Here is a 14,209-nt window from a genome sequence, read left to right on the forward strand (position 1 = left end):
TCCATAGGGATCCACCCATGTTATGCTCTTTGCGTGAGGAAAAATGGTGGCAGCCTCAGGTGGATCATCTAATATATACATGTTGTCGCGCCTTACAGTAGTATGAATTTCATAGCAACTGATCTTTTTTTATTCATCCTCTTTTTTTAAGGAGAGCAGAGTCTTAAAATAAACAGGATTAAAACTTAGTTCCGCCGGAATTTTCTAAATCTTTACAGCTTTACCACCGGAATAAATCATATCGAGCTGACTACTAAACCGACAATTCCACTTAAGAAAATATGAACTCCACATTAATCCAAGACACCTCGTGTAAAAGGAACCGTAGCGCACCTGGGCCACCCAGTACATATAAACTCGCGCACGTAGAAGCCTCGTGCATAACGGCGCCGAGTAACATGCGAAATGCATTTCTGTTTCAGGAAGCGCATACATCATCAGATGGAGTGCACCGCAGTTGATGGTCGTGGCGGTGCAATACATTCTTACGGGGCCCTATATGCCCCCTTACGTACCCCAGACAGCGAATTAAGACGTCCGTCGCAGGAAAAGAAGCCACTGTCGTGCCGTTGACCCGGAGGAAGGGGGTCGCCGACGAACACGAGAGGAAGAGCCGGGATGATGCTCTGGTTTCTAAAATATATATATATATATATATATATTGTCGCGTATCTTTCCGCGCGGAATGCGCTTTTTGCGGAGCCGCGTCGTGCACACGGATTCTGGAGTGTGCTGATGGACAGGAAATGCGCTCGCGAATGAGTAACTGGTAACTGGTTTATGACCGACATACACCAATCTATTCTGATCTGAAATGGATTCCGATTTTGCTTTATGTACCCGCTCGCCGATCGAAATGGTCGATCATTGTGAAATCCGATTGAGAGATTTTCACAACGACAGCGAAGCATTACGTAATTTTATTCTTATTAAACGATTCTCCCGCAGATGATACCGCTGAAATACCTGGCTGTGCTCGATAAAGTCTGTTCTCTGTTATGGACGTCGTATAATTCTCGTATGAAATCGTTTTCACGCGCGGGATCGATAAGCCACCATGCTCGGTTTGATCTCACCTAAACCGAAGTTTAAAATTTAAACGAACAGCTAGAAAAACAAGCGGACAGTCCTACGATATATATTAATCGATAAGCCTTGATATTAAATAAACCCTAAATATTAATACATCACATAATGTGTCGCGGATATATTTGAAAGTACGTCAGATAATTTTAACCGAAGATAAAATAATATTTGAATAAATTTCTCTTATTGAGTTATATAACATCAAATTTTTCTAGACTAGCTTTTGTGATTTCATGAAATACATTTTTTTAATAACTTTTTTTAATAACGCGATACATGTACAATAATGTACGTGCACCATACGTGAAAATTGCATGAGATACCTTAACCATTTAACTTTAATATACGTTTTCATCAGATCGTTTATGACACGCGCGCGCGCGATATTGTATCAAATAAAACCAATGAATTTTTTTTCAATTGGTATTCAAGGGTCGTTGTTCCGTAATGTGAAAATAAAACAAGTAATGATCACAAAGACACAAAGGAATTGTGCATTTTCTCGAATGTAAATTTACGTGTAAATGTACATACACCTTGAGATCAACACGTTATGACGAAGCGTCTAAGAGATCTCTCTAGAGAATTCTCCAGGAGGAATTTGATTAATGCCTCGGCACGTGAAAAATAGCGGGGGTGCGGTTATGACTCCTTGAAATAGCGTGTCAATGACGCAAGGGTCATCGAGGAATTTTTCATGGATCGAAGAAAATGTATAATTTAGCGTACCTTCGACAAAAATTCACTAAAAACTCTAATAAAATTATAGCGGAATTACGACATGAAATGTTTTATTAGAATTGAAGTATACATCCGAATCATAATGTATACGTGCAAATAAATACGTAAATGTCACGTATTATGACGTATTTCTATATAAAAACGCAGATATTTTAAAAACTTTTCTACAGCAATACGAGTGACAAAGAACAAAATACAGCTTTTGTATGAATTTTATTACACGGAAGTTGTCAGTTACGTGGACCAAAATTAAATTTATTGCTGATCAGGGCACATTATTGTCGGATAAAATTTATATCAACTTCGAATGTCCGATTTGTCGTGACGACATATTGCCCCGTGAAAATTTATAAATGCATATTCATTAAATGTTCTTCTCGTTTAATTAAGGATATATATATACATGGCCACCAAAACGTTGTTGGTAATTTTTAATTATCATGTACGTCGTGATTATTCGCCAATTAAACTTTTTACGGAATTTTTCCATTTCTACTATCTCGAAGCCGATATATATATGTGTTCTGAATTCCACTGCCACCATATTAGAACTAATTCTGATTAAAGTTATAATATAAGATGACCATTGTCGCATGTAGAAATCCGAAAAAATTAAGATTACAAATCGCGATTTACATTTTTTAATTATTTGAAAATTAATCAATTCTCATCTAGATGTACGCCATTTGTTAGCGAAATAATCTTGATTAGTGCTACAAAAAATTCGTTCTATTCAATTACAAGCATGCTCGAAGCACACAATTTCTATCACAAGAACAATAGCTCGGAATTGAATTAATATACGGGTGCAAAATTAAATTGCTTTATGTATAAAGGAATGAATGTGTGAAGTACATTTCTCTCTCTGGTCGAAAGTCTCCGCGCAGCAGCTAATTGCCGCTCTTCTCATTTATTACATGCTCTTTACATGCGCCATTGTACATATCAAAACCTCAGTGTTCTGTCCATACTTTACGCTAATTGTTATTCTAGTTATCATTATTAGCAGTTCTTTTATATTAGAGTCGCTTAAAATTAAAGTTATACATTTAATATATCTCTTAAATTTTTATTATATATATATATATATATATATATATATATATATATATTGTGTGCTTTTTATATTTAACAATTATATTTGAGACAGTTGCAATATTTTTTGAACAGAAACTGTTAATTACATTCACATTTAGATAAAAAAATATAAAAAATTTTAAAAACGAAATTAAATTATTATTTGGCTGAAAAATCCCGTCGAAAACCTCGCGTTAATTTAATTCTAAAAATCGAATATTTCTATATGGCCTTTTATATGACCCCTTTATATATGGCCTTTAGAAAAAACGAAAATCGTGAAGAGAGAGACATAACCTTGGTGATATTTCAACAATATAATATTTGCATTCTTGAGAGAAACTCGTTATCGGATGGATTGTCGATCAAAAGAAGGGATGGCAATTTTACAACTGTCCTCTCTCACGGACAGACTCCCTCTCTCCTCTCAGACCTCTCTTCATTTCGATAATACAACACGGGGATTTGCTTTAGGAGAGATGATCCATCTGGATATTAGAAACACCTTGACCGCCCCTTTATCTCCCAAACGCTCTCCGGAAATGCAAGCGCGCGTGGCGCGAAGCTCTCGCGCGTCGCGACGCCAGAATATACAATACCGCGCCGATATAATTGTACAACACCCCCGTCGGAGGTATCATTCCGTAATCTATGTAGTCCCGGTCGAATGGGGGATTATGTTAAGCGATGCGTGAGCGCGGCCACAGTCCACGGCAATCCAGGCGTAACAGAGATACTGCTCGGTGACGTCGTTACACTCGCGCACACGCGCGTATCCCCGCTTATGTACGCACTCTGCGATTATGTATTTCGCACATAAGCGCACATACACGTACATACGACCGATGCATTGTGTATTTGTATATCGTGGCCGATACGCCCGCACGCATTACCGCGGTGGCGATCGCGGACTACTGAGGGATGAACCTCTTTCCCCTCCTCCCCGGAGATGGATCTGTCTAGATACTAGGGAGACTTGAGATACCGTCGCAAGTGACTGCTTCGTAGAATAAGTTTGATCGGGAATATCCAGTGAATTTGTTAAAAAAAGTTTGTCAAAAAAACTTTATCCTTCGTCAAAAGACCCCCCCTGCCCCGAGAAATTTGTTGCCATTAGATAAATCATTGATTAAACGTCAGGCTGAAGTGGTAAATCGTAAATCATCTTTAAGCTTAAACGAGAAATAGTTTTCCGCTATTTGTTCGCGTCTCTGACTCTTAATTTATCAGAAGACTTTTATTTTGAGTGGCGCATCCGTTAAAGATTATTTTAGTGTCTCGACATTCGAGAAAAATTCAAATTCAAGTCACTACTTTATAATTCTGCACAATACATTTTACGTCACGCGACGTGTACTAACAAAGACATATTCTTCAGAAGTATTTCAAACTTCAAAATCGTATTAACTCAAGATTTTGGGAAGAAGAAGATCCAACGTCATTTGTTCCTGGATGGACGGAATTTATTGAGAGGTTGCGATATTGCAATTAATAAGTAAAAAATGCGATGGTTTGCCGACGCCGCGGCAAATTGTCAACAATGGCGCACCATGTATGCATTCCGAGTAATGGAGTTTTTGGAGCGATGTATTATTGCGACAATGCACAGACTGTGCGGTGATTTGTCGGTCGGGCGAGGTTGGATATTGTTAAACATAGCTTTTTTTTTCCACGAACAAATCGCGATGCGAGCGGTCCATTCCGCGTTATTGAGTCGCGCACCCGCGTTCGTTCACGTAGCGTAGTTTGTACAGTCGAGATTCTATTTTTTTAGCGTGTTAAAAATTAATTGTCGTTAAAATGCAATGCCTTTGCAATTATGGGCTCATTTGTTTTTTATAAAAGACTTCATCTACCAGTTTACCGGCTGCCACCGTGTCTAATTTAACCTGGATATTTTACATCTTCATTAATCCCTCTCTTATTAATATAATACAATTACGTCTTCTCTCCTGATTTTCTTACATTCATGTTTAATATATTATAAATATACATGAGTGAGGTATATAAATAAAAAATAGTAGAAATCTCGTTTATGGAAAAGCAAAGTCCTCGAATCTGAGGCCATCTTACATTTGCGTTATGAACGGAGATCTGCTCGAATTTAAAGCGAGGTACATTTTATGAGACTGTTAAGTATTAAATCGAAAAGCTTGGAAACGCCCTCCGTTTCGACGGGAATTTATGTCCGTATTCATTATAGCAACAGTAAAAAGACGGCTCCTTTAAGGAGCCCTCGTCTACGAAGCAATAAAATGGGTCCGTGCGATCATTTTCTAAAAAGTGCTGCGTATACAGATTTTTTTCTCTAAAGCCTATCATGCTCGATCAAAACCTCGATTCATAAAGAATTCAAAATATACAAGAAGATATTTTATACGAGAAAAATGTATTGAAATGTTTTTATTATATAAATGAATATAGTATTTTAGATAAGTATTTTAGATAAATTATGCTTCGATCAAAAGACACTTCAATTTCACAATTAGATATATTACATCTAATTATGTTCGCAATTTTGAAATATCTTTTGATCGAAGCATAATTTATCTAAAAAAATTCCAAGAAGAGATCATAAAGTGAATATAAAATTACAAACTTTACGATAAATATGGAATGAAATGAAATCAACTTGCCCCAGATTCGAGTGAAAAGTATTATCAGCTGTGACTTTTAAGATATTTTTATCTATTACGATTTAATTAACATTTTAAAATTTTACGTTAGATATTTAAGTAATCAGAATTCTAATTACATTTCTATTTGAGTAAAACTCTCGAAATGGAAAACGATTTGAAAAATGATTTGGAAAACGATTTGATATTTTACCACCTATCCCTTGTTAATTAAGAATTTTTTAATAAATGCGTATTTATTTTTTAATATTTTTAAAATATTGTTGTATAATAATATTTTTGTAAATAATGATAGAGCGCACAGATTTTATGGTAAAATAACCTAAGCTAAAAGATATGTTATTTCATTTAATAATTATTTAATATTGTGTATATGTTTGTCGAATTGTGCCATAATACGTTTAAATAAAAATGTCAACTTTGACATTTCTGCACTTTTAAAAACAATATTAATTTACGTATAACATCATATATAACAATATGCCAAGATTTATCGTGTTTCTATATTTGCTTTAATATATTATAAAATTGCAAATTTTATTTCTATTTTTTTCCTAGTCACATTTTGTCAATCATTTGTTATGAAGAGTTTAAAGCTAACTATTGATTTTCATATTATATAACTAAATTAATCCTACTCTCTACGTCAGAATTTATATTCCATATTCTATGTAATCACGTTCTTCGTTGATGTTCTAATTTCCCTTTAATTATAGACATTAGAATCTATTTTCCTTAATGCAGAGCTTATTACGCGTACATTTTCTTGTTGGAACAAAGAACGAAGGAAGAAAGGCAATAGCGAATGTTGGACTTTACGATGTACTTCGTATCCTCCTTATTACAATTATACAATAGGGAAGAAAAGTAATGTTCACAAATGAGTTAAATATATCGCGGTATTAGCATGAAGTATTTTTAATTCTCAAATCTTTAGAAGAGAAACTGTTTATATGGCATATTAACAATATTCAAAACTCAAGCTTTGATTGCAAAACAAATATTATTTTATCGCGTATTAATTGCATGCATTAAGTTTGCCATTAATTCCCATCAACTATCCTGGTTATCTAACTTCCGATAATTATTATAAGAATATTTAACTATTAATGCGTTACAATTTTTTGTTATATCAGATGCTTTTTTATCGCGCGCGATATTAAAGTTATTTTAAAAATCTCCGCTACAACGTACGGTGCTTCTGCCGGTACTATTAATGTAGCTTAAACGATTGTCATCATATTCAGCGTGCTACAACGTGGAATGTATTATATTTCCATGAGAAAAGCTCGTCCCCTGTGATATTGCCCGAATGCTCCCGCGAAGATTTACCTTCGTCCCAACGAAAACATTTATTCTGCATTACGTAAAAGTACCTTTATGTTATAATTTCTGCTATGTAACTCGCGCGTCTTGTAATATTTATTTTGCTCAGCGAGAATCCACTTCGCGCCATTTATCCCTACCTTTTGTCATTTTTATTCCGATGCATTTGCATCGCGATGTCGAAATGTTCGAATCCGGTAAATTCACGCTCGTAACATTAGATATAACTAACTGCATAATAAAAAGCCACCGAATAATTTACCTTACACGTGGCGCTATATATAGCATTCCGTGCCGGGTCAGATCGAATTGCATTTCAGTAATGTTTATTTTCAGCAGATTGACGTTCTCTATACCGAGTCGCGTTGCGGCGATAAAATGTAATTCCAATTCTCCGCACTCTCAAAGCATTTCACGCCCAGTTTACTGCGATCCGTCCGTAACGGGTTACAACCGCCTAAGTATTGTCTCCAAATGAATTCAATCTGCCAGTGTTTTGTTTTCATTTTCTTTTGTCCTTGCTTTAACAGCTCCGTTCGTCGCGCGGGAACGCAATTTTCCGCGTGAAAAGCGATGGCGATTCGAGAGACGTAAGAACGATTAACTGCGCCGAGATGCGAAAGTTTGTCCGTATTATCGAAGCTGTTACCGGAGAATGTGACCGTAAGTGAGCTAATCAAAAACTCCCTTGACAAAACTTGCTTGAGAAATTTATAAGTGACGAAAGATCGCAAAAACAAGGCAGACTTTCCAAGCATTTGCATACATCGTTTTGACTTTTTTCTTTCTCTTTACATCTTTATCTTTACTCGTAATTCCATCATAAATACAAGCAGTTTGATATTTAAATATATCATACGTTAATTTAAATATAAATAAAAAATCAATACTTTCTCAGAATTTGTTTTATTTTTTTTAATAATGCGAGTTCTCCTGTTCTTATATAAATCATAAATATAAACACAGATTTGTTGGTAATTTGCTGAACTATATATATATATATATATATATATATATATATATATATATATATATGAACTAGATTATACCGTGATATCACGTTGTGTTCACGTGATTACTACAAGATACAGTAGCGTTTCCCCGACCAGTTATACCGAATTTCTTACGATTCAGACGCCCCTTAAATTCGCTGACGTGCACTGGTTCTATGATACGATGCAGCTACGTGAAATTGGTTGCCAGCTCGGTTTTTTTATCTGCAATGTACAACGCGCGTGACGTATTTTCGCAATGCTATCCCCCAACGAGCACAGTGCACGCAAAATCGTAGAATAACAGTGAGATAACAGGGTGGGAGGGATAGTGTGAGAAAAAAGGGGACAAAATAGAAAATCCTGTTATACACGGCGCACGTCTTCGCTTTACCGTATAGTTGCTGGGATCACCTCATTTAACGTAAGCCATTCGTAATAGGGTGGAGGCGCCGAAGTTTTGTCCTTAAACGAAACCAATCTGTTGCATTTTGCTTCTCTTTTGTTCAGCCCTCCTTTTTTCCAAGCATTCTACGAGATCTCTCGAAATATATTTTAATTTCACGTGAATAAAATAAAATGAAAAAAATGACGCATCCATTTCACACGATATTTTTTCCTATTTTGATATGTACCTAATTGACACGAAATTATAAAAAATTATATAAAACTAAAATTATGTAAGCTTACCTGGACGCTTATTGGCACCTTATCGTTTTTTCTCTCAGGAAAAGATTTACTTTAAATTGCTGCACGATAAAACTTGGATGCTTCCGGAACAGCGACGAACAGATAAAACGTCGACACACGTGAATCGTCCCGCCTTGCGCGGGCAAAGTCCGCCCCTAAGCTAGATCTTTATCTGTGTACTGTTTTCGCGTGTGTGTTTATTTTTCCGCACGACACAAACGAGAGTGCTGCTTCAACGCGCGCGTGCTTGCAACACACGTAAAACCCGTAGAACACCACAGGTGCAACAGGGAACGCGAGAAATAATGGGACAACCAGTTATGTCGAGCGCCAGAGAGAGAAAGGAAAGCGCGAGAGAGGGTCGAGACGCGCAAAGGGCAAGAGAGAAAGAGAGAGAGAGAGAGAGAGAGAGAAGTGAGGCGCTATTATATATATATATATATATATATATATATATATATATATATATATACAGGAGATCCTGTTATACACAACCTGTATCATCACTTTGCGATGTACTTGCGAGCTTTTCCCGCCTCGTTTAACACGGCCCATTCATAATAGGATGACGGCCGCAAAAGTATTGCCGGTTATCGCGCCGCGCGCACCACCTCGTCGGCCAAACATTGTCCGACCCCCGATTTAGCGTCGTTCGCGTCTCTTTCCCTCCCCCTGCAATCCCACTGGAACGGGAACCTATTGTCCTGAATTACGAGGCGCGGGCCGTCCAGCGGCCGCGGACCACACTTTTACGGTCCGCTGCGCCTCATAATCGCCAGATTGGTACGACAAAATTGGCCGGCCCAGTCATTCCGTTCGGACAACTATCGGGATATACCGCTATAAATTTCGCGGCACTCGGTATTTTGTCGTGGATATTAAATCGCATACTGATACGCGGTATTATTGCGCTGTCACATGACGCGGCGGACACAGCTACGTCCTCTTCGTTGACACGCACACAAATACCAAATCGCGATCTCAGAAAGCACGGAAAATGAGGTCGAAGACAATTTTCTTCAACCGGTATATAGATAAGAAAGAAAAAGAGAGAGAAAATTAATATTAAAATCTTAGATTTTAAAGATCCTTAGATAGAGAATCCAATTACGCGACATTCTGTTTTTAAGTTTCCAAGTTTTACAGACCAGAATATACGTATACACACGAAATAGTTTGCTTAAAGTGCTAACCGACCGTAATGCGAGTGTTTATGGGAATGCGAGATAATGGCAGACGTGATGATCACCAGGAGTTTGGAAAACGTAATCTCTCGTGTGTATCACGTGCTTCGTGTTTTCATATGTAAATCTCTGAACGACGTCCAGTATTTTACGTAAATTGTTTCTACTGTGTTACGCTTAACTGAAGCAAATTGGATAAATACGTAGATACCGTGATACAAGATTAAATTAAAATTTATTAAAATTCTCTTACGTGCAATTCAATTGAATGCAAAAATGAGATCCTATCGATTTAAATATTCGTCGATGTTGTTTGAATCGATCGAGCGTATTGATAATAATAATTAAGTGATATTAATAACATATCATGTTTCGACAAGCAAAGGAATCCACGAATGGATTAAATCCTTAAATCAATAAGGGAGAGAATTCGTCAGAAATTCTTCAAAAGCGAAATCAACGAGAATGGAAGGTGTAATGTTACAAACAATAAAAATACGGAACAACGAACTTGAATGTTTTTTGCACAACATGGGAATTAATCAGGGGAATTAATTGTCGATTCGAGCTCCGCAAAGAGCGTGATTTCCGCGACAATACGCCGAAAGCAAATCCGGCGTACAGACACTGTCCGTGTGCGACGCGAATCGTGAAACACGTTGAAAGTATTATTGCTTATACTTTAATGTATTATTGTATCGAGTGTTTACGTAAGGATTGCATGAGATAAGACGTTTTCGGTGCTCAAAGGAAGTGAAAAAGATTTATAAATTTTAATATTAATCGATCACGCGTGCCGAATCGCGCTCGCACGAAAAAAAATCAAGAGGGAGAGACCGATCTCTCTCGCGATGCGCTCGTTCGACGATTAAACGACGAGATTCGGCACGCATGGTGTAAGAATAAATTGTATATAGCTCAATGTATAAATCTTCATTTTAGTTATTTGTATAAAGGTTTTAAGCACGCCCTCCCCCCCCCCCCCCCGCGGCGTCGATCGCGCGCGAACGCGGCGATGTCACTTCTCCTCGAGGTGCTTCACACTCCCGATTAGTATAAATCTATGTACATAATTTATCGCGTAATAAGTGCCAAATTCAGGAGTACGCGTAAAGTGTGTGTGTGTGTGTGTGTGTGTGTGTGTGTGTGTGTGTGTGTGTGTGTGTGTGTGTGTGTGTGTGTGTGTGTGTGTGTGTGTGTGTGTGTACGAGCTTGTATGTGGATACGCGTGCATGGGGATGCGCTTTCGACGCTACGACGTGACTGCGCTCGTTGATTATTCCTCATACACGTGATAAGATATAAATAATTGATCGCAGACAGTGAATGCAGACACGCCTATTCGTATTAGCGCGGAAATGTTCCGAACGGAATCATAATATTAACATTCAACAATTATTGCACGTTTTTTAGCCGAATCCGATTCCGAAAGCGTAGCGCGATCTCTTTCGCGCGCGCGCGCGCGCACATACGAGTTTTATAATTAGAGTTTAAATCTCTCTCTGCCGGCGCGTCGCGCGATATCGAAATTTAATCCGAATAATTCCGAATAATTCGCGTTCGCGTTTACCGATGACCGGCGGGCAAATCTGCTGCAATCGCGCGATCGAAATGTAAACCGTGAATTTCGCAAACGTTGATGCTGACGCGATTGACTTGACATTATCAAGGCTTCGTCGAATCCATCATGCAAATGCAAGCTGGCTTCAATCGCGCAAAACATTTCGCGACTCTGATGTAGACGTATGGACGAAGACGAGGGTTCCCACTGGGTGTAAATCGTGTAAGTCTTTGCGCATCGTGTTTTTGTCCGTGCGCAGATCGATCGTAGAATGCATAGCATTGAAGAGCCGTGGATAGAATTACAATAAAGCTATTAATTAACATGTAACGGATTAGAGACGGATCAGTGTGCTTCTCATTTGGGACGAGCGTGAAGCGCTTAACTACTCACCGAATCTAGCCGATAATGTCGAATTTTGTAGTCCTAGAAAAGTCAGGGCGGATTAAATTCGGGACGTTGTGCCAAAAGGCTTATATGAGCACACAGAAATGAATCTTAGCAATAATATGAGCGTTACAAGGCTATATTTGTTCCCGAACATATTTTTTTGGAAAGATGAATAAGGTAAAGGGCGAACGATGCAATATTTCAAGATTCTTCGGCATATACAAGTATTTGTTTCCTTTTTTGACATTGTGTAAAATATTGTTCTTTATGTAAAATATATTTGTCGCACTTACATAATTCATATTCGCTTTACTGACCTTCGTCTACAAGAGACCTGGATCATCGAAAAAAAAGATTACAAGATTTTTAATATCGTAAATAGGATAAATTTCTATCTGACGATAAGTTACATAGTAAGGTATGTAATCGTTATATACTCGTTTTTCACTTCGATACCCTTCTATCTTTTCTTTTTTTTTTTTTTTTTTGACTGCGAAGCGGGATTTTATTATCGGAAAATGAAAATCCGCCGTTAAAAATTCCTAATATAACGCTAATTCCAGCCGCACTGCGTGCAAAATCCTAGCGCTTTTTAAGCGTAGAAAATATTAACGGAGAAATCCGGAGAGAGTGAGAGAGGGAGAGGAAACACCTCGCCGAGATGCCGACCTCTCTCTGTACCGCCCTGACTCGACTCACAGCCCTGATAATGACGATGCTCGAGCGACAAACTCACACAAAGGACCTAGCTTGTAAGGGGGTAAACAATAATTATCGCGTCGTCGTAAGTCTCGTATATCTCGTAGCGAAATCCCGTTGCACGTCCGCCACAAAAGCCGGCCGCGTCGCGCCGGATAATATTATTATTATTAATTGTTACTGTTGAACGCGATTAGAAATACTAAAAGAAAATATTAGAGCGGTCGGCCGATTCCGACGGGGCCGGTTTCTTTTGTGGCCCGGCTGGCGGTCCTCATTTTGTTCCTGTACATAGATATACATAAACGAAGATGTAATCGCTTAGATCAATATGACGTACATTGGACATATAATATTATGACGACATTGGAAGTATAATATTATTTATCGGAAAGAAAAAGGTCTCTCTCTCTATCTTGCGAGACGCGCGACAGTCTATCCTCTCTTCTTCTTCTTCTTCTTCTTCTATGTATTTTCACTCGAAGCAAAATGCGAAGAGAAACGATTGCTTTCTGGATTTTCGAAAAGTTTTGCTACTTTTACGCGTGCGTCTGTCACTCGTCCGAACACAATGGCATTTTCTTCTTAATTTTCAACTATTCTCTAATACGACGGTATAAATGTTTCTCTCTCGCAAATGGTAATGAAATAGTGTACGTCGTCCATCGACAGTACTCGACGCAGTACTCAGTTTCCGTTATCATTTCCGCTTAGTTGAGAACTTTGCATTTTTAGTGGCAATATCACGATGTTCCGGTACGAAGTGTACATTCAGCAACTTTGTCACGGTTTCGTTGCAAAAAAAAAAAAAACTTTCACTGACATACTTCTATTAGAAGCGAATTGTGAACTCGCGAATTTGTATTGTGTCACCGCACATTTCACGTTAAATTTCGTGTTAAATAAAGCCATCTAATTCAGCATTCCTTCTGCTTACATTAAATTTTCATTATCAATCTAATTTTGCATCGGATATTGCTACACTTTATATTATAAATGAATATAATAAAAAATTGCATTCCTCTTAATAATGTAATTGTTAATAGAAAATATATTTTATCGAAAAATGATACGTTTTTTTTGTAGTTATATAACTACGAATTTAAGAAGAAAATGCTAAAACTACTTCGACGCGATTCAATCACAAAGATCTTGAGAAAAAGTGCTGAAGTGTTGACCGATATTCTACGAGGGAAGGAAAGATGTAAGGCGAATGTGATTGCGATTACAACCATGGCAGAATCTATCCTTGGTATCAATGGCATTAATAAAGCAAGGCACAGGAGACATGAGAGCTGGAAATCGCTTTGAATGTGCATCATAACTCGCTACGTAGTGTTAATCTAAATGTAATTGCTACATTTAATATGTAAGTATAGATTGTGTTTTAACTTGTAAAAAAACAGAACGACGAAAAAAACTTTCATTTATCACTTGGAAAGAATATTGTCAATTAAGAATAAAATCCAGTTATATAACTCTACTAAGCTACTCGCTCTCCCTTTCACCACCATTTTCGGTTCAGGAAGATACGTTTTACCCACGTCTCATCGTACGGTTGATATATTTCTCTTATTGTGATAAATTATCTCAACTCGAATGTACGAATAAAAGGAGAGAAGTATGTGTTGTTGTATTAGTTCATCCGCATTATCTTTATCCTTATAGCTTAAACACGACGAAAGAATACATATTAATTTTATAAAGTAATATATTAAAATATAATATAAAAAAATATAATATGAAAATATATTATGGTATATTATAGTGTGTTATATATTAAAAATAATATATAGTGTGCGCCAATTATGAGTAAGTAAAAAGTGC

At 37.3% G+C, this 14,209-nt stretch overlaps 1 protein-coding gene across 11 annotated transcripts in view; it reads left to right on the forward strand.

Annotated features, from left to right (window-relative positions):
* The window catches only part of LOC105428023 (lachesin), a 231,069-nt gene extending 217,204 nt beyond the window's left edge, over positions 1–13,865 (forward strand). For all 11 annotated transcript variants that reach the window (XM_089078774.1, XM_089078773.1, XM_089078782.1 and 8 more), the window contains one exon: positions 423–13,865. In XM_089078774.1, coding sequence (XP_088934900.1) covers positions 423–532 — 110 coding nt within the window. In that variant the 3' untranslated portion in view covers positions 533–13,865. The remainder of the gene's footprint in view (positions 1–422) is intronic.
* Positions 13,866–14,209: the final 344 nt, after the last annotated feature.

This window comes from Pogonomyrmex barbatus, unplaced genomic scaffold (genome assembly GCF_055798465.1).
Source record: "Pogonomyrmex barbatus isolate J1 unplaced genomic scaffold, ASM5579846v1 scaffold3, whole genome shotgun sequence".
NCBI lineage: Eukaryota > Metazoa > Arthropoda > Insecta > Hymenoptera > Formicidae > Pogonomyrmex > Pogonomyrmex barbatus.